We start from the raw sequence: 20,251 nt of genomic DNA, 5'->3' as shown, positions 1-20,251 counted from the left end.
GTAGTGATTGGTATGGTAAAATACATATCAAATCATAAATAAGTTTGTTTTGAATTTAATAAATAGTTTAAAGATTACAATTCACGAGTGTTTTCATCTTCCAATCGTGCGAATTGTTGAGGTTGACTTTGTTTCTTCCAAACAAAGAATGAAAAGACACAAGTTGCGATGGCTGCAACAGCAATAATGAGGAGAACCAAAACAATGAATACCATAACCAAGGCAAGATCAAATCCAAAGATTTTGATACCAGTTCCAAGACTGCTCGAGAAGCTCTTGGCTGTGGCAGAGTATTCAAAGTAATCGCTTGATGTACATTCGTCAAATTTAACATTTTCACCAGTAATAACCAATGCATAACTTTGTGCCTTGAAAATGTAGGAAGCAGCAACATTGATAACAATTCTGGAATCAGTGTTTGAAATGATAACTTGTTCAACATTGTTGGTATTATCTCTTTCGAAAGTATTCTTTTCTTCAGCATTACCAAAGTAAATATCTTGATTGACCTTAACACCAAGATCCAAATTGTTGATCAGGTGCTTGGATCTGGCAGGATTACTTGGATAATCTGTCCAAACAAGAGTAATCTTGACATCATTCATCTTACCAGAACTCTTTGGAGCAACACAATAAGTATGGGAATCTTCTGTTGAGGAAATGACTGGATCTCCAAACTCTGTAGTAATCTTGGAGCTAGTCTTAATATTGTCCTTTCTTCCGACTAATAATTTTCTAGTACTATTATCAAACATCAATACACGATCCAATTGAACTCTACCAAAACCTTCGATGTATTTGCTTTGAAGGTTGAAGAATGGGTCCTTACTTGTGTCATGAATTGGAATGTAAGTTCCAGAGAAGTCCAAATAACCAAGCAATGGAACACCAGAGTTGATTAAAGTGGCCTTCATAAGAGCAGCTGATGGAGCAAATCCCTTTGAACTGTCATTCTTTCCTGTTGAATGCCATCCTTCGACATAGTATTGTCTAACAAGTAAAGCATTAGCAGCCTATTGAATTAATAGTAATTAAAATTTTTTGAATATTGTTAATATTAAGAAATAAATACGTACGGTTAACGGACATGACATTGATGTACCTCCCATTTGAGTAACAGACTTGGCAACAGATGTACTAGATTCAGCACAAGTCATTGGTGAGAGAGTATTGTGTGAACGAGCACTAAGAATAAAATAGCCAGGAGCAACAATATCTGGCTTAATTCTACCATCAGAAGCTGGTCCTCTACTACTAAAGTAGGCAATATTTTCAGAATTGTAAATCATTTTAGACAAGTTTGAATCATATTTGGCAGATCTACACTTTCTACAACATTGACTTCCAAGTCCAAAAAAGTTACATCCACATCCAGTTCCAGAACAATATTCACCTTCAGTACTGCAACAATCGGCTTCAGTCTTGAAATTTCTCAAAAAGTTGCACACTTTGAGAACTGATGATGAAATTTGATCACAACTATCTGAAGAGGTGACGTTAACAGGTGGACAACCATACATGTTCATGAGTTGTTGAGCATATCTGGTAGTATAGTATTCCATATCCAAAATATTATCTGTAATATATTTGAAATTTGAGACTGGATTCATTGAGGCACCAACAGCAATAACGTTCTTAGAGTCAGCTTGTGTGGAAACAGAAGAATAACCTGAAGCACTTCCACTATTACCAGCTGAGAACAAGATTAAAAAGTCCTTATGTTCCCAAATAAATTTGTCAATATCTGCTGAATCACTACTATATCCCAAAACTCCAGATGATTCTCCCCAACTGTTTGTGTGAACTCTACTTCCTAAATTATAGGCATATGGGAAGTAGTCTTCAGACATGGAATTAGGTGGATAGATGGCATTTTCATTTGGACTACAGACACCACCCATCAAATCGCAAGGACATCCCTTAGGAGTACCCTTGCATGTACAACCTTTTGGATCAGAACAACCAACATCAGTAAAGGCAACCTTTGCATCAGGTGCAATACCATCATGTTCACTGAGTGAACCTACAATGGATTGAGAGACAACTGTACCACTGACGTGTGTGCCGTGAGCATCGTCTTCAGAAACATCATCAATAGCAGACCAGTAAGAGGCAATCTTTCTGTGGTTGCTTACTTTGAGATTGGTGGTTACGTTAGTGTATGGACAAGCATGATCTGGATCATAGAAGAAACAAGAGTTTGGATCTAAACCAGAGTCACCAACAGTAACAATTTGACCCTTTCCTGTAATTCCTCTAGCAGTAACTGGTTCAACGAATGGAGAACCACTTTGAGTGATACCCTTAGCCCAATGATTGTGTACTTCATTTCTTGGAGCTGGTTCAACCCAAAAGATGTTAGAAATCTTGGAAATTTCATATGAAAGAGCAAGAGCTTGACTCTTCTTGACAGACATCATGAATTTCTTTGATCCTGCTCTCTTGATAGTAGAAATGGCACCATTAGATGATGATTTGATATTATTGAAAACTCTTTCCAAACCATTCAATTCTCTTTCGTTGGTCAATTCTTCAGCAATAACTCTCAAAACAACGAATTCTTCTCCATTTTTATCTTGGAAAGTAAGTCTCCAATCCTTTTCCTTTTTAGATGGTGTTGGTTGCATAGTATCCTTTATATTTCCATTAATGTCGAGATCTAATTGTTGGGAGCCTGAATTTTCTTGAGAAAATTGAGAAACGACAAACTTGTAAATTGGGTCAAAATATTCAACCTTTTCCACATTGTCATCCATCAATAAGCTAATTAATAATTTGACAAGCAAAATTATACAGAAATTTAGACAATCATATAATTTCCTCTACTACTAACCTTTCCAATTGTGTCATGTCAACATTGGCAGTGAATGATTGTTGGCCAATCATTGTAGAAAGAATATTGCTATTCAACTTTCCATCCTTCTTCAATGTAACAATAACATGTTGTTGTTGATCCTTTCTATTAATCATATGATTCAAATCATGCAACCAAGAATTATCAACAGCAACAAAAGGATTACTCTTGAAAGCATCCAAATTTAAAAATCCATCTCTCTTGAGAGTCTTGACGTCATCCAATGTAATTTTTCTTCTTCCTCCATCCAAACCCGAAATGGATACTGAAGATGCTGTCATCATATTACTTCTTCGGAGGTTGGATGATGAAGATGCTGTCATTCTAGCAATTTCCAACCAATTCTTCTCACTCTTTAACCTTTCAGCCGACAATAATTGGGCCATCATCATGATACCCATCATCACCACTACTACAAGAGCTGCTGCTGATATTTTTCGCCTCTTATTTGCATGGCTAATTGTATGGAGCTCCATTTTTTTCTTTGTTGAAATTAAAATATATTTTGAATAAATCATCAGTGGGCAAACAATCAATTAATTGAGGAGATGATGACAGTATGGGAATTGAGGTAACAAGATAACATGGAGTGAAAGGTCAGTAGGAGTTGGTGGGTATAATACAAAGGAATGGAAATTATAGAGCAGAATAAGAAAAGTTTTTTCTGAAATTGAAAAAAATGAAAAAATGGTTTTAATTGTTGGATTCATGTTGGTGCAAAAATCTAGCTAGTAAGAATAAAACTTCATCTAAGATGTGGGGAGGGATCAAATTGATCTTTACAATAATCAATTTCAAAGGCTAGAAGTTGGTTGATTTAAAAAAATGAAACGACTCAAAACACAACGTTCCGATCAGAGTTATGAAATATTCTCTGATGACATTTGTTGCGAAATTATTTCCTACATTGATGATTCTAAATTTCTCATGCAGACTTGTTCCTTTATTTCCAAACAGTGGTTAAATATTATTCTAAATTATTCTAAATTTTTGCTTGAATTTAAGAAGAAATTAACAAACAAGATGGAATCCTTGTTGAAAAGAAGTCAATTTTTAGATTGTATTGTGGGTGTTCATGTGGAAACATTCGGATCAAAGGATTGTTCAAGGTATTGTGGAATATTTGCAAAGATGTCTCAGTTGACCAAACTTGATATTAGCGGATTGAAAATTGGAGAAGATGGAATCAAGGCAATTAGTCAATTGAAACAATTAAAATCTCTTTATTTGTACGCAGATGTAGACAGCAATGCACTCAATGGGGTTTTTGAAATGACACAATTGACTGAGCTGGATATTAATAGAAAACAGTGTCATAGGTGGAATGGAGGATTTAAAAAATTGAAACAACTAACCAATCTAAAGAAACTTTGCGCTGTTGGTTGTTGTATAGACTATGAAGATGTGTTTCAATCGATTAGTCAACTTGATCAATTAACTGAACTTCACATTGCTTCAAATAGTTTATACTCAGATGGTGCCAAATTAATTGGAAAATTGAAAAATTTAACCATTCTAGATATTAGCTATTGTGGTGTTTGCATTCCACATAATGAAGGGTTGGAATCTATCAGTGAATTGATCAATCTTACATATCTTGATTGTGCTAACAATGGCCTTAGGTCAATTGGGCCTATTTCAAAGCTGGAAAATTTAACGTTTCTGAGAGTGTCTCTCAATAGGATATCATCACTTGATGAATCTATTGTAAAATTGAAGAAATTGACCAACTTGGATGTTGGATATAATTCTATTAGCGATCAATCAGCTGAGGTTTTCAGCTCAATGAAACAATTAACTAGTCTCTTTATTCAAGAAAATAATATTGGTGACAAGAGTGCCAAATCAATTAGTGAAATATCACAGTTGAAAAATCTATGTATAGATTCCAATATTGTAAGTGACAAAGGTGCCAAATCAATTAGTACAATGGAAAATTTAACTGAACTCGATATTAGAAATAATGACATTGGAGATGATGGAGCAAAATCACTCACTAGATTGACAAAATTGAAAACATTGCGGATTGCTCAAAACAATATTAGTGAGGAAGGAATGATGACTCTCAAGAAATTGAAATATTCAACAAATGTTGTAATTCACTTTTAAAACACTAACTTTCATCACCAAATAGCTTCTTTTACCTATCATTCAAGAGACCATCCACTCAAATTATTCCTCTTAAATAATTGATTAATAAGTTTCGTTTTTAATTGGGAAGCCTTAGTGCCATAACATTATTGTAGTGGTGGTAAATGAGATAAGGGTGCTTTGGATAAATTGACCACATATGGCATGGATTGGTTTTTGCTTGGAAAGAAAGATTTTTATTGAAATGGAACCTCTATTCATTCAAAAGCAAATTTACAACAGTAGGAGAGATGCTTACCTCACCTTCATTGCAAATTGAAAATTTGAAATTTTCCTCATGATTTCCCACACTCATAAAAATGAACGAAAATGCAACAAGAAATTCATCAACCAGACAACAAAAACTCAATTTTACAAATATTAGAGTGTTGGTGAGGGAGGTGATTGAACGATTCATGTTCGGAGATGTTTCTACAACAATAAATGACAAGATGATGATTGAACAATTGTTGGGTAGTGAACAAACCATGACAAGAAATGTTCAAAAATTGCAACAAAAGAAACAAGGTTTGGAAAATCAATTGGAAAGAAAGAGATCGGAATTGATGGAGAAGGCATTTAGAAATTATAATATTGTTGATCTTCATCGGAAACATACTACATCAGTTGTTTTAGCAGGGAGTGAAAAACATAATTCGGAAATTATAGAACATAATACTACATCAGGATTGAGAAAATTAAATAATAACAATACTAGCAATTGGCTAGGTTTGGAGTGGATTATTAGATTGATATTATCTTTATTCAAAGGAGTTTAAAATATTGTTGTTGAATAGTAATGAGAAAAATGATGACTCGATAATTAAAATGATTTTGCTGACGGTATTGAAAGAAGGTTGGACAAAATTACAAAATTGATTGATTTTCCGTTTGAAAAATTCAAATAATTTTATTAAGGAAAATAAATATTCGAGAATTTCTTGGAATGAAGCATTTATTCATCTCTCTTCAAATAGAAATGATTTACGCTATCCTGTCATGAAAAGTACAGTTAGGAGTGATGATGGTGGTGTTAAGAGCTGACTGTTTCAAAGCAGCTGCTTTCTGTTTGCGCAATTTGGCATGTGCAAAAACTGATGCAGTCTTTGGAAGTGAAGAGTTGTTTGATAATTCCTTTGCTATTATTGGTGTAGGTGCAGCAACAATTAACCTCTTCATTGAAGGGGAATTGTTAACGTGTGGAAAAGTACTACAACTTTCTTCTAATTCAATAAATTTTCGTTTGAAAGATTTTTGTACCGAAGGTTTTTGTGGTGATGATTTTTGAATGATTGTTGAATGTTGGTGTTTAGTCAAAGACATACCATGATGTTGCTCATCTCTTCTAAAGAGAATAATCTGATTTACATTTCTGTGATTGGTAGGAATATATTTACAGGAGACTCTATCGCTCAAGTCTTTGGTTTCGGTTGGTTGTTGGGAAGTAGGTTCTATTATTTGGGTGTTTCTCTCAAAGAGATTCAAAATTTCTTCAATTTTGTTTCCTCTCCTCGACGGCTTGGTTTTAAAATACAATTCTTTCTCTTTACACTCTAAAAGTACGTGTTGGTGGACCTCTTTAGAGTCAAACGTTGAAAGGGGTGATAATACAAAATGTCTTCTCTCTCGCAATGGTTTTTGTGAAGAGCTTTTAACTTCCCTACTATTGCATGTGGACGAAGAGTACTTCCTGCCGTCATACAAAACACTACCAATCACTTCCTTATGATCCTCAGAAACAACAACGCTCGAACAAATACTACTACAATCACGCTTGATCATCATCATTGACTTTTCGTGTTGAAGGCTTGTTGCTTCTCCACCTTCCGTACAACTTGATCGGACGTTCAAACATTTGCAGTCAGCTTTGGAGTACTGATGATCATCACGTTCAGTCATTTTTTTTGACGTTACATATTAAGAGAAGGTAAAATTTGCACTGTCTGTTTTAAGCATCAACGTCAACCCGCGTTTTTTCGGTTACCAAAATTTTGTTGAACAGAACACTAGAAATTTCGATTGTAAATTATTTTGATAATTGAAAAAAACAATAATTTTAGTATGAAGCGTGATGGAAGTTAATTCACAACCTTCCAACGTTGAAAATGGTGAAGAAGAACATGTTGGGACTTTGAAAAAATCTAGCGCCATTTTTAATTACAATTATTGTAACTCAAAGATCAGCTGTTATTTAAATTGCCTTAAATATTTTGTTGAGTAAATATCTATTTCAAAATTTTTCACCAAATATGTTAACTGAGTATCTTATGATTGTTTTAGGATTGAATCATAAATGACAATTCAATTTGATATCTCTCGTTGTAATATATTTGATCAAAATATTTAAAGTTCTCGATTATCTTATTCCTCTCCAAGAAGAAACCAATGTTGAAAAGTTTATCCCTATCCAAAAGGATTGAAATTATCTAGAAAGAACCATTCAAATATAAGAATGTAGATTTAATGGAAAAGGGAAATGATGAAACAGCTCTATTATTTGATTAATTGTTCACTGAGATGATTCAACCAGAATTTAACTCTCGACAAGCTAGTATCTCCCTCGTAGTGGTTTCCTAGCTCGATTTGTTGGATATGATAAGTTAACAAGGAAATTGCCTTGTTTAAATCAGAGTTAGCATCCTGAATCTTGTTCATTCTTTTCAGTAAATTAAACCTTCTCTCAAGAAGGTCAACAATCTTGATAATAATTCTTGGTTTTTCCAATTTGATAAATATATCATCTCCTCTTTCTTCCGAATCATCCACTTCTCTATTACCACCATCAGTATTACTCAAATTAATTAATCTCATATCCAACTCCCTAATTTTTTCTGAAATCTCAAACAGTTCACATTCTTCCTCCAATTTTACAATCAAATTTTTCAATTGATTAACATCTTCCTCTTCTTCTGGATTTTTAGAGTTAATCAAAGCAGATATATTATAAAATTCACATATTGACTTTAACACATCAATATCATTCCTCACTTCAACAGCCAACTCGAATGAAGTATCAATATTTCTAGGAGCCCTCAAACATGCAAATATTCTTTCCAAATCTTGTTGAATAAATTCCCAAATCTCACTAGGAATTAAATAGCCTTTTAATAAATATATATCATTATAAAAATTATATTAATTATTATATCATCATACCTTCTTTAAATATTAATTCAAGATCGTACTCTAAAGACTTGTTCCTCCTCGATTCCATAAATTCATCCACCAATTTTTCACCCAATCTCAATGTTCTACTTCTCCTCCCAATCTGAAAATCATCGTCCGATACAAGTTTCATAACATGATTATTATATTCATCAAAACTCTTCAGTGAAGCTAATAATCTACAATTTAAACAATGAAATTGTTGTATTGTACCAATATTGTTTGATTTGGTATTCCAAAGAGGTTGAAAATTCTTATTTGATATCAACTTGTGTGCCTTCCTCTGAATATTAAACATTTTTTAAATTAATATTAAAGATTGGATTGTTCTCAAAGTGTTGGATGGTACGATTGTTACTAAATGAATCAGATGAATACATTATGAAAGAAAAATCAATAATACAGTTTATTAGATTGTACCCAATCTTTTGGTTTTGAAACAAAAACTCTTGTCCTGCCAAACAAAACACACCAAAAAAAAATGAAGAGAAAACATCTTGCTATCAAATGTGAAGAAGACGGAGAATGCAATCTAGCCAAGGTAACTGTGCGTCGACCTGCTATCAACGGTGAAGAAGAGAATAGTGAAGAAGAAGAAGAAGAAGACTCTGAATATGAGGGAAGTGATGAAGAACAAGTTGATGCCCCTCATGATGTCCATTCTCCAAAGAAACGTCTTGGTAACATCAAGAATATTCTCTCAAAACTTGAAGAAAAGGTTTCTGTTCTATGCGAAGAAAATCAACAATTGTCAAGTCCAATTAACAAAATGCAAATTACAGACCAAGAATTGATACCACTGAATTACGACCAGCTCACTGAATTATTAAAAATAATTGCAGGCGTCAAGTTTATGTACTACAATCAGCTCAATATTAGATGTTCTGTAAATCAACTTACAAACGAAACCGATGATATTCAGCAAGAAGAGAATCAACAAGATCATGAATCCATGGAGAATTCAAAACATCTGGGTGAAATGTTGAGTGAAGAGACGAAACACCTGTGGAACGAAATTAAAATTCTCGCAACAACCAATGCAAAGCTAAAAGTGAATATTGGAGTAACCAGAAGATTTTCAAGTATTCAGGAAAGGGACATTGCAAAACTCAGCCATGTTGAATTGGGAAAGCTTCTCACATCCATTGAAAGTTCCAGATCCAAAATCGATCAGAAATTGCTCACTTTTTTGAAATGAGTTCAATAAATCTCAATTCCATTCAATATTTATGTTTTTACAAAATAATGTTTCAAAATTAAAGGCTAGCCACGTCAGATTCTCACAAACAAAACCACCCATCAACAAAAGCTTGCACAACCAAACAAATCATCTTCCGTTCCTTTCCAACTCCGCCACCACCAAATAAAAACTAGGCGTTCCGTAAAATGCTATCCGAAGACCGGAGGAAAACTTTAAAAAAAATATCAAACGACGCTCTCACTCATACTTTCTTTTTTTTGAATACTTGCTAGGATTTTTTGTGTTCACAACAATAACAATATAGGGAAGAAGAAGAAGAGAATATATCATCATTTAAAATCAATATAAACACGAGAGTTGAGAGTATACATATTAGATAATATATAATTTGATCATTGAAAATGGTTTCCGGATTAACTGCTAAACGTATAGTGAATGGAGGATTTAATCCTGATGTGGATTGTTTAATTGATGATGGTATGTTTATTGTCATTTAAAGTTATCTTGATGATTGTTGTGTGTGGATAATCATGAAAATTCACTTCTTGTTTGATGTTGACCATTGCTATATAATAGGTGATACCGCCTGGGTTACTGTTTCATCAATTCTCGTATTGGCCATGATGAGTGCTTTGGCTTTCTTTGAAGCAGGTCTGAGTAGAAAGAAAGAAACCTTGACGATTTTCAGTCAAATTTGGATTGGTCTGGCAGTTTTGGCTGTGGCATGGATTTTATTTGGATACACTCTTGTTTTTGGTCCAACACAAGGTGGTATTATTGGTGGTCTTGATTATATTGCATTCATTGGAGTTGATTTGAATAAGTGTTCACAACATGCTCTCTCAATTCCACATGCATCTTTTGCAATTTTCCAAATGATGTAAGTGTATTATAATTTCTCACATATATTGAACCAATCTTTTACAAACACTTGTTTTCAATGTAAATAGGTTTGCTTGCATTACACCACTTTTGATGACAGGTGCTTTTGCTGAAAGATTAAAATGGAGGGGTATGTTTTTCATTCAAACTTTTCAATCTCTAAACCAAATTAGCTTATATTGCTTTCATTCTTATTTGGGAATTTTTGGTTTACTACCCAGTTGCTCACATTATTTGGGGAGGTGGTTTCTTATCCCATAAACCATTGGATACTTTAGATTTTGCTGGTGGTATTGTCATTCACGTCCAATCAGGTATTGCTGCTTTGGTGTGTGCTCTTGTTTTTGGTAGAAGAAAAGATTTTGATGATCACCACGGTGAACCTCATCCATCTAATCTTCCACTTGCTGCTATTGGTGCTGCTTTGTAAGTATTTTTATAATATTTCATATTTACTGACCTCGTTAATAGATTGGTAAGTTTACAAAAAGTGTGAATTCATTTTTTTAACTTGAATTAAATAGTGGATGGGTTGGTTTGGATTCAATGCTGGTAGTGCTCTCTCATCATCAAGTGTTGCCATTGCTGCCATTGTCAATACCCAAGCTGCTGCTTGTACATCAACAGTTGTTTGGCTTATCATGCACTGGATCAAGAATAAGAAGCCATCCTTGGTCAGTTTGTTAAATGGTAGTATTGCTGGTCTTGCTGGTATTACACCAGCTTCTGGTTATATCACTGTTCATGCTGCTATGGTTCTTGGTTTGATTCTTGGTGCTTTCAGTTATTTGGGTATTTACTTGTTGAAGCATAAACTCAGAATTGATGATGCTCTTGATGTTTCCGTAAGTATTATTGAAATAGAGTTTTAATCTGTAATTTATATTTCACTTGAACCATTCACAATTAAAATTAGAGTGTTCACGGTATTACTGGTCTTATTGGAAGTATTGCCATTGGTTTCTGTGCCACAACCTCAGTCAATCCAGATGGAGCTGATGGTGTTTTCTATGGTAATGGATGGCAATTAATGGCTCAATTGGTTGGTGTTGGTTTGGCCTTCTTCTGGTCGGGACTCATTACCTTCATTCTTGCCATCTCAATTAGAATGATCAATAGATACTATCCACACTTGTTGGTCAATACTCGTGAAGAGGAAGAACAAGGTTTGGATGCCTTGGAATTCAGTGAAGTTTCTGCCTATGAAGAAACTGTCTCCAGAGCTGCTCTCGAACTCATGTTAGCTGATTTGGAAAAGAGAAGACTCTACAACATGAAGAAGATGATTGATTCTCAACAAGAACAATTCGTTTTGGAACAAAAGCAACGAAAACAACTTGTAAACAATATTAGAGTTGATATGGGAAGTCCAACTTCTTCATTCCACTCAAATTATGGAACTAGTAATTTACACTAAATTAATTTATTAAGCAGACAGAATATTAGATTCGAATAAACATAAAATTGTATTTTGAAAAGTAATTCCATTTCTTTTTTAATCTTGTTGTTAGGTGAAATTTGTTTTGAATTTCTTATTATCTTGAAAAACATCCGTTCAAAGATCATCTGAGACCAAGTCAGAAATAGTTAATTAGTTGAAACATATTGAAATGTTATTAAATTCTTCATCTTAGGTCAATATTTAACATCATGATACAATTAGAACACTGAACAAGTGACTCTTATTGTTGATAACTAATTTCTCATCAAAAATTGTTTCCATTATCTGCAAGTCTTTGTTGCGAAAACTATCAACAGACATTTGACAAGGAAAAATAAAAAATGTCTCAACCTCGCATGGAAAGCGTCAAACTGATGGTAAGTAAAACACCCAATAATAACATCATCAACCTTTTAACAAGACCGTAGGAGACGGTGCAGTCGGTATGTTTTTATTAATTTAATTTTTTCATTGGAAACTAAATGATGATGATTAGGTAAAACATCTTTACTCATGTCATACGCTTTAGATAAATTCCCAGAAGACTACGTGCCAACAGTTTTCGATAACTATGTAAGTGTTGTTATTCACTTTCAAAACTTGAAAATAGACATTTGACATTAAATTAGACATGTACAATGGTGTACAATAAACAAATTCACGTATCCCTTGGGCTGTGGGATACAGCTGGTCAAGAGTAAGTACTTTTTATCACATTCCAATAACACAATTCTTTACAGTGAGTAAGTCATTCATCAATTCTAATAATTCTAATAGAAAGGAACAACAAACCATCATCATCACCTTTTTTCTGATATATCTAAACGCTCTCTATATTCTTGATAATAATAATACTAATTATTATTAATATTTAAAAACAGCTATGAACAAATGCGTCCATTAGCTTTTCCTGGAACTCATGTTTTTCTAATTTGTTTTTCATTGATTAGTAGATCGAGTTTTGAAAATGTTGATGCGCATTGGATTAAAGAAATTAGAACATTTTCAAAGGATGTTCCATTTGTTTTGTGTGGAACTAAATTGGATAGTGCAAATGGTAGGTTTTTCTTTCGAATGATGACTTTGAATATTTTCTATTGTTATTATTATTATTATTATTATTTAAATAATAATCTGATGGATGTGAATTTGACAATGTTCAAACTGTTGAACTGCCTTTCAATAATTGTGTGAAATTTTATTGGAATTGGAAAACTATTTTACAAAATATTTACAGATCCAGAAACTTTGAAAAAACTTGAAGAACATGGCGAAAAACCAGTGACCAAAGAGGAAGGAGAGGCCCTTGCCAAAAAGCTTGGTGCCTACGCATTCTGTATGTGTAGTGGTAAGACACAAGTTGGTATTACAGAAGTTTTCAAAAAAGCAAGTGAGACAGGTCTATTATATCAAGGTGTTTTGAACAGTTCTGATCTCGAAGGTGGAAGTGGAGGAAACAACACATCAAAGACCAATACATCACCCAATAATGCATCACAGAATAGAAATGGTGAAAAGAAAGGTTGCTGTCTGGTCATGTAAATATTGAATTCACACGCAACCTATCACTTTCTCAATTTATCTATTCTCTTCATTATAAACACAACAACACATTTTAATTCAATCATAAATTGAATCTTTCATTGATCTGAGAGGAAAATAGCAAGTGTAGTGTGGAATTTGTTATCATCATGTGGAATTTTGAAAGTTCTCAAAATTTACTGTACATTAAGGACTTTCAAATTTCCTCGATTTTCCCACAAATCCTCCCCACGTCCACTGTCTGAGGTTCAAAACAAAACTTCCGTAACTGATTGGCTTGGTTTTTGGCGAAGGACCTTCACACACTTGCAAATCCACCCCACATTTGTCACTCACAAAAAAAAAGACTTTAAGACTACTAGGCAAATTGTTGCTGTTCGTTTTTTTGATATTCAAAAGCAGAGAAAGGCTTCTTGGTTTTTCGGAGGTTGAAATGACAAGTCAAAAGGAAGAGCAAACAATGCATCAAGGAATGATCGTATCATCTGTTGTTGCATTCATGAAAAAGGTGGCACTCGTGATGGTCAAGATGATGATTGTGAGTGTGATTGTAGTGTTGGCTACCTTTTATCAGATTGTATTAATTATTGGAGAATATTTAAATGAATATTGTGGCGATGGTAGTGTGAATAATTGTGAAATTGATGATACATCAAAGGTTTATAATTTGGTCAGGAAATCGAGTGAAGAGGATTCAGAATTGAAAAAGAAAAGGAATATTCTCTTGTTGGGAGGGAGAGCTCCTGTTTGTTTGGATTATTTGAGAATGTTTTCAGAGATGGGACATTCAGTTCATTTGGTGGAATCCCCATCGTATAGACCAATGTTTGTGGCAAATCTTTCGAAATATGCCAAGTCAGTTAGATACTTTTCAGTATATCCTAACAAGAAATTCAAGACATTTCAAAAGGAATTGATTGAAATTTGTAAAGAATTGAAGATTGATATTGTCATTCCTACTTGTGAGGAAGTTTTTCATGTTGCTAGAGCTAAAGTCCAGGTTGAAAAGGAGGCCAACTGTTTCGTATGTTGCGAACCATTGGAAAATTTACGTGAACTTCACAACAAGTATGATTTTGTGGAATATATTGGAAATAATGAGGAAACATTGAATGAAAATACTAAAATTAGAGTCAAGAATCCAGAAACCATTCTCATTAATCATAGCCATCTGAAAGATAACACTGAAATGATCAATTTTTGGAAGAAATGTAATGGTCAAGTTGTCTTAAAGCCATGTTATTCGAGATTTGCCTCTCAGACCATTGTCAAACCAAGCTATGAAAGCTACATTGATATTGTAAAGAGTGCAAAGGTTTCAAATGATTCATCGACTTGGTGGGTAGCCCAAAAATTCGTTGATGGTCAAATTGTTTGCAGTTTTGGAGTTGCTCAGAGAGGAAAATTGCTAGCTCACTGTACCTACTTGGGAGGAATTCACACGCCGAATGGAACACCTGTTGGAAGTACTGTCTATTTTGAACAGATTAGTAATGATCAAATTGATACAGCCCTCAAATCTTGGATTTCCTCAGTGGTTTCACATAGAAATTTCACAGGTCAAATTTCATTTGATTTTATTGTCACCAAGAAGGGGCAAGAATTAATCATTCATCCAATTGAATGCAATCCAAGAGCCACCAGTGGAGCTCACTTATTTAACACCCCTCATGTCAATCGTGCCAAATTCATTCAATGTTTCTTCCCACAACAAGCAACCTCCACCAGCAATGAAGATAACAAGGCAGAACATGAAATTCTCTCACCACCATTTGGTACCAAATCTCAATTATTAGGTGCCATGATTCTCACTCTCTTTGTAGGATGTTCCTCAATGCAATTAATCTCATCATGGCTCGCAGATGTATTGAAATGTGGAATTGAAAAGGATGCCCTATTTAAACCTAATGATCCACTGCCATTTTTCATGCAGGCATACTTTGCCCTGGATCCAATCATTAAAATGTGGCGTTTTAGAGTCAATTTGATTTCTGCCATGACTTTTGATATTGAATGGAATGGAGAAGATGAGGAATAAACCTATTTTGTCTGTAATATTGCATTGTAGACCACTCAGTTGTTTACAATAACAGTAGATCAAAAGGTGGTCAACAGTTGTGCAACAACAGTTCGGATAACACTATTCTTCTCTCAATGCACATAATTTTCTACTTTTGTAGCACTTGTTCAATAAAGAGCTACATGTAAAATCTCCATTAGTGCCCAGATTAAAAAAATTCCTACAGGACCAGTAGGGATATATGGAATTGAATTTACAATAGTATGTTCATAGAAGTATACTGGGGATGAGACTATAAGGAAGCATACATCGGTTGATGATGCATGTATTTCGAGTTGTTGATGTAAGAATGCTGCCTTTAATTTCGGAACAATAGAAGAGCGGGCACATTATTGATGCCTTTTATTGATGTACAACAAAAAGCAGTAATATCAAGAGCCGGCTTTTTGTGCTGTGCTGATTAATTTAATATTCATTCATACCTCTGCTGTTCAAGTAGTGCTCAGAGTTTGATGTATTGCAATGTTGTGTGTTAGCTTCTTCTATCAAAATCAAAAATTTCTCTCAAGAATAAAAATCGCAAGCAAAAATTAGCTTTGTAATACTAAGAAATTTTAAAAAAAAATATTACATAATGACCATCTCAAGACTTGTCAAGATTGGAGGTATTTCAATGTTGCTCGTTGCAGCTAATGCTGTTGCTTTCAAAGGAGGACACGACTCTGTTGATGGAAGTGGAAAATTCTCATCTCATAAACTCACAGAAACCTTGACTGCTGTGGACAAGGATATCCAAGCTCAAGTTTCTAAACTCAATGAACAAAACTTTGATTTTAAGAATAGAGAAGAAGTTATTAATGTTGTTTGTTCCAAGCAACTCCCAGTCCTCCAAAAGTCTTGTAAATCTTTGTTCGATAGATACTATCACAGCTACAAGGTAGGAAAGGGTGCCGATATTGAAGAATATTTGAGAGTTGTTATCAAGAAGTAAATCATCAAATAATAATAATAATTTATAATTTATGTTTTTCGTGATGGGAATAAAATGTATCATGGATCTTTGTACAATCCTGTAATTATGACAAATACATTAATTTCCTAGGATGATCTTTTGAATTATTATTTGGTCGACATTTCTTCACTAATGCCATTAGTGCAGAGGAATTGCAACACACGTACTACTAGTAGAAGAGAAGTAGCCACCATTCCTTACATGATGCACCATTGGCATGAGAAGGTATCCATCCGAACCTAATGATGAAGAATGTGATGCTGGTTCCAAAGAACAAGACGGAGAAAAGAATACCAATTCTGAACAGGTACAATCTTGTAACTTTTTCGTAGAGATTGGTTTTCCTCCCTTGTAGATATCCCACACTCTCAGCCATCCTTTTGAATCGCCACAAATTAGGAAGCGAGAGTTGTGGATGAACATTTTAACATTGACTTCTTCTGTAATGGTGGAAAGATTGAAGAGTTGTTGATGTTTCTCTTCGAAATCGTAAGAAACTAGACAGCTATGGAATGGAGAAGAATTCAATGACAACTTCCTCTTGTCGAACATGTGAATATAGATGCTGTAGCCGAGTTCATTCTTACATATTGATCTCACCAAGAATCTATCCTCATCTAAGCTCAATATTTGTCCAATGAAATTTTCAGTTCCATATTGGAGAGAGCAAATTTCTTGTTGTGAAAAGGTTGGATTTCTATTATTGCTCTTGTTGGAATTGTTAGAATTGGATTGTTGGAGTTGTGAAATGTAGATACCTCCATCTCTTCTAGCATACATCAATTCTCCAAATTCCACAATGAATGGGTTCCAGTAAGTGATTAAAATATCCGAATATTGATTCGAAATAAAAGCTATTGTAGATGCCTTAATGTTTGGAGCAGATTTTGATATAAGAGAATTCAAATCAATGATAATGCCACCCTTATTGAGCCCTATGGCACACCACCTATTGTTTGGATGAATGGATTGGGAGAATACAGTCTTATTCTTAGAAAGGGCGAATTTTTCATGGATTGGTTCATCATATGAACTAAATCGAATAATGAATAAATTACTGGTCTGTTTTGGAGTCACTATGAAATGTAGATGTGATCCTCTATTATTTTTCTTAATCGAGATGGAATAAATTGGTTTTCCACTGAATGATAAATGAATAATGTCTTGATAATTATCCTCTTTTTGGAGTTTAAATTCTCCAATACAGAGTATGTCATTATGAATTGATGTCATGATATTTCTATTTACAACTTGTTGATTTCTATTCACTAACGAACAACTCGTAATTTGAATGTTAGACTGCACATCTTGATATTTTAAAATCTCATCATTTTGTTCCCATTCATCAATATTCGAAAGATTATTTAACAATTTGAAATTTTCCATTCTATTTACAACATGCTTATTGTACAACCTATTATCTGAAGGATGAATCATTCTCGATTTGATATGAGTGTAAAATTGATTCTTCCTATCATGATTCAATAATGTAGAGGATTGATATTTCACAACATTTGACTGAATTGTGCGACTACTCGTAGATGGGACTTCAATTTTCTTTCTAATCTTCAATTGACTCATCTTGTGGGTTTCCAACTCTACCATTCTATCCTCCGAATTTCCTACCAATAGAGAACATTCAAGTCCATTCTTTGGAATTGGAAAATACCTATTCGCCTTACTATCAAAATAAAAGCCTGGCAATGCATTCCCAGAAGATGATGCTGATGCAATTGTATTGTTTGATTTTTGTGATGTTATTCTATTATTCTGTTTGGATTTATTCCTTCCAGTAGAATGAGAAGTCGTTGAAGAGGAAGAAGCACTTGCAAATTGTTGCTGATTTTGATTATTATTATTTACTCCGAGAATTCTTGCAATTTTACTATCCATATCCTCTGGAGAAGACTTTCGTTTCCGATGATGATCATTATTTGAATTATTGCTTATTGTTTGATCTTGCTTCCTCTTCTTGGATTGATTATTATGCTGCTGTTGCTGATTCTGTCGTCTATTATTACCACTATTCTTATTATTATTATTATTATTTGATGAGGATGAATAACTTCTCTGGTTTTGATTGTTCGTCATTTTTTTTGTAACATTAACCATTAAAAAATAGTCTCTCATTAAGAACTATTAATAATTCTGAATCATATAGATGTTGAATTCAACAATATTATGAATCATTTCCCTTTGTGTTCATAATCATTAGAAAAATAGATTAAAAATTTCATCTTCTTGTTGAGATAATTGTGTTCTGTTTCAAAATGTAACCTTGCTAATGTTTACAATGAATTTTTGAAGACCTCCTTCAAGAATATCATCATTATTGATTCGCTTTTTCACCATCTCCAATGTAACACCACATCCATGAATAAGAAAAGATTTTTCAACATTACAATCAACTTCTCACAACCAAGCAAAAAAAATGTCTCAACATCATGTCAATGATCATTCCACTGCATCAACATCAAATGGTGCAACCATCATTGAAGGAGTATTTAATTTTTGTGATATAATGTCCAATACTAAATTATCCGATCATCAAAATAGTAAACAATTGTGTTTGTATTATAATTTGGATATTGATGAGGAGGAGGACTTTGTTGGTGGTGAATTTAGAATGTTGAAATTTAATTCGGAATCAAATTTGTTTAATATTAAACAAATAGAGCATTCACAGCATTGTTCATATCTGGCAGTATTTTTAATTGACATTTATGGTATTAACTATTTATATTATTTAAATTATTCTAAAATGGAAAATGCAAGTAAATTTATCAGGCCTGCTGAACAAGCTAAAAAAATAATTGGTCATGATTTATTCAATGATTCGAAAGATTTTATTGGAATTCAGAATGAATATTTGAAATTATTACCATTCCAATTTAGAAAGAATGAACATGTTATCAAAATTGATACAAGTGGTACTTTAATGAAAACTAATTTGAATTCGATTTGGGATATTACTGGTTCAGTAATTAGTATTAATAATAATATATTGGAACATTTAATATTTGATGATACACATTACAATGTATTACTTGTTGAAAAGAAAGTTAAATATATTGATAATTTTAATGATGAAATAGTTGATTTTGATTGTAATGGACATTCTGTATTTACAACTAAAAGTGGTAAAGTTTATGGATATGGATATAATACATATCGTCAATTAAATTTAGATGGTGAAGATGATAATATCATTGAATTTTTATCAGATATTTCATTTGATTCTTTACCTATTAAAAAGGTAATGCCAGGTCCATATAAAACCCATTTCATTACTGAAAGTGGTGCATTATATGCATCAGGTGTGAATTCCAATTATGTTCTTGGATGTTCAGAAGGTAAAACAAAGCAGGAAATATATGATTATATTGCATCAGACGTTGGCCAATTTCATTCATATCCAGCATGTAAATGTGATTTAATTGATGAGAAATATGAAATTCAACACGTTTATCCAATTGGATATGATGAAAGATGTATTTTTTTAACAAAAGATAAGAAATTATTGATGTGTGGAAAATATTTTGATGAAAATGGTACTGAAATTATTTCAGTTGGTGATATTTATCCATTAGATGGCGAAATTGATCAATTATTTAGTCTTGGTCAATTATATTTGCTTGTTATTACAAAAGATAGAAAGGTACATGTAGTTGGAAAAAGAAAAATAGATACAACTGGCTATAGACCAAATTGGGTTAAAAAATATTTAGCGCAGGAAAGATTTATTGATCAAGTTAAACAACAGGTTGAAATTTTACTCTCATTAGATGAAAGAATATTTGGAAAATTGCATTTATATCCAAATCGATTTGATTTTGGTTGTGTTTTAAAAATGGAAATGTCTTTGGATTTGTTATCATTTTTCAAATCCTTAAGGCAAGGTATGGAACAGGGAAACTTTTCAGATTTAACTTTTACTTGTAAATAAATGTTTAGCCTTCGTTTAACTAGAAAAAATTTCTTGTGAATAGATAGTTGTGGAATCT

The 20,251-nt window shown here is 33.2% G+C and overlaps 12 protein-coding genes across 12 annotated transcripts; 8 read left to right on the top strand and 4 right to left on the bottom strand.

The window, feature by feature from the left end:
- Positions 1–34: 34 nt before the first annotated feature.
- Positions 35–3,330, bottom strand: NAEGRDRAFT_78148 (member of the abc stransporter B protein family; the record flags this gene model as incomplete). Its single annotated transcript, XM_002681873.1, has 3 exons — positions 35–1,013; positions 1,077–2,763; positions 2,834–3,330. 3 exons carry the CDS (start codon positions 3,328–3,330, stop codon positions 75–77), a joined length of 3,123 nt encoding a protein of 1,040 aa, XP_002681919.1. The 3' UTR covers positions 35–74.
- Positions 3,331–3,679: 349 nt separating this feature from the next.
- Positions 3,680–4,963, top strand: NAEGRDRAFT_62606 (uncharacterized protein; the record flags this gene model as incomplete). The annotated part of the gene is made up of 1 exon (XM_002682021.1): positions 3,680–4,963. The coding sequence occupies one exon, from the start codon at positions 3,680–3,682 to the stop codon at positions 4,961–4,963; it is 1,284 nt and encodes a 427-aa protein (XP_002682067.1).
- A 341-nt stretch (positions 4,964–5,304) lies between these two features.
- Positions 5,305–5,763, top strand: NAEGRDRAFT_62605 (uncharacterized protein; the record flags this gene model as incomplete). Its single annotated transcript, XM_002682020.1, has 1 exon — positions 5,305–5,763. The coding sequence occupies one exon, from the start codon at positions 5,305–5,307 to the stop codon at positions 5,761–5,763; it is 459 nt and encodes a 152-aa protein (XP_002682066.1).
- A 161-nt stretch (positions 5,764–5,924) lies between these two features.
- Positions 5,925–6,883, bottom strand: NAEGRDRAFT_56799 (actin-binding kettin protein; the record flags this gene model as incomplete). Its single annotated transcript, XM_002681872.1, has 1 exon — positions 5,925–6,883. The coding sequence occupies one exon, from the start codon at positions 6,881–6,883 to the stop codon at positions 5,969–5,971; it is 915 nt and encodes a 304-aa protein (XP_002681918.1). The 3' UTR covers positions 5,925–5,968.
- A 594-nt stretch (positions 6,884–7,477) lies between these two features.
- NAEGRDRAFT_62603 (uncharacterized protein) lies at positions 7,478–8,282 on the bottom strand (the record flags this gene model as incomplete). The annotated part of the gene is made up of 2 exons (XM_002681871.1): positions 7,478–8,085; positions 8,141–8,282. 2 exons carry the CDS (start codon positions 8,280–8,282, stop codon positions 7,478–7,480), a joined length of 750 nt encoding a protein of 249 aa, XP_002681917.1.
- Positions 8,283–8,630: 348 nt separating this feature from the next.
- NAEGRDRAFT_62602 (uncharacterized protein) lies at positions 8,631–9,347 on the top strand (the record flags this gene model as incomplete). The annotated part of the gene is made up of 1 exon (XM_002682019.1): positions 8,631–9,347. The coding sequence occupies one exon, from the start codon at positions 8,631–8,633 to the stop codon at positions 9,345–9,347; it is 717 nt and encodes a 238-aa protein (XP_002682065.1).
- Positions 9,348–9,880: 533 nt separating this feature from the next.
- On the top strand, positions 9,881–11,649 carry NAEGRDRAFT_30176 (ammonium transporter AmtA; the record flags this gene model as incomplete). Its single annotated transcript, XM_002682018.1, has 6 exons — positions 9,881–10,230; positions 10,301–10,362; positions 10,406–10,658; positions 10,704–10,707; positions 10,757–11,077; positions 11,149–11,649. 6 exons carry the CDS (start codon positions 9,881–9,883, stop codon positions 11,647–11,649), a joined length of 1,491 nt encoding a protein of 496 aa, XP_002682064.1.
- A 365-nt stretch (positions 11,650–12,014) lies between these two features.
- NAEGRDRAFT_62600 (rho family small GTPase) lies at positions 12,015–13,215 on the top strand (the record flags this gene model as incomplete). Its single annotated transcript, XM_002682017.1, has 7 exons — positions 12,015–12,050; positions 12,095–12,116; positions 12,170–12,246; positions 12,303–12,370; positions 12,414–12,416; positions 12,555–12,730; positions 12,911–13,215. The coding sequence occupies 7 exons, from the start codon at positions 12,015–12,017 to the stop codon at positions 13,213–13,215; spliced, it is 687 nt and encodes a 228-aa protein (XP_002682063.1).
- Positions 13,216–13,648: 433 nt separating this feature from the next.
- NAEGRDRAFT_62599 (uncharacterized protein) lies at positions 13,649–15,253 on the top strand (the record flags this gene model as incomplete). The annotated part of the gene is made up of 1 exon (XM_002682016.1): positions 13,649–15,253. One exon carries the CDS (start codon positions 13,649–13,651, stop codon positions 15,251–15,253), a length of 1,605 nt encoding a protein of 534 aa, XP_002682062.1.
- Positions 15,254–15,869: 616 nt separating this feature from the next.
- Positions 15,870–16,226, top strand: NAEGRDRAFT_62598 (uncharacterized protein; the record flags this gene model as incomplete). Its single annotated transcript, XM_002682015.1, has 1 exon — positions 15,870–16,226. The coding sequence occupies one exon, from the start codon at positions 15,870–15,872 to the stop codon at positions 16,224–16,226; it is 357 nt and encodes a 118-aa protein (XP_002682061.1).
- A 159-nt stretch (positions 16,227–16,385) lies between these two features.
- NAEGRDRAFT_45900 (uncharacterized protein) lies at positions 16,386–18,338 on the bottom strand (the record flags this gene model as incomplete). The annotated part of the gene is made up of 1 exon (XM_002681870.1): positions 16,386–18,338. One exon carries the CDS (start codon positions 18,336–18,338, stop codon positions 16,386–16,388), a length of 1,953 nt encoding a protein of 650 aa, XP_002681916.1.
- A 340-nt stretch (positions 18,339–18,678) lies between these two features.
- Positions 18,679–20,193, top strand: NAEGRDRAFT_62596 (uncharacterized protein; the record flags this gene model as incomplete). The annotated part of the gene is made up of 1 exon (XM_002682014.1): positions 18,679–20,193. The coding sequence occupies one exon, from the start codon at positions 18,679–18,681 to the stop codon at positions 20,191–20,193; it is 1,515 nt and encodes a 504-aa protein (XP_002682060.1).
- Between the last annotated feature and the right edge of the window lie 58 nt (positions 20,194–20,251).

Source organism: Naegleria gruberi (assembly GCF_000004985.1).
Source record: "Naegleria gruberi genomic scaffold NAEGRscaffold_4, whole genome shotgun sequence".
In the NCBI taxonomy this organism is placed as follows: domain Eukaryota; phylum Heterolobosea; class Eutetramitea; order Acrasida; family Naegleriidae; genus Naegleria; species Naegleria gruberi.
This window is presented reverse-complemented; position numbering and strand designations above follow the sequence as displayed.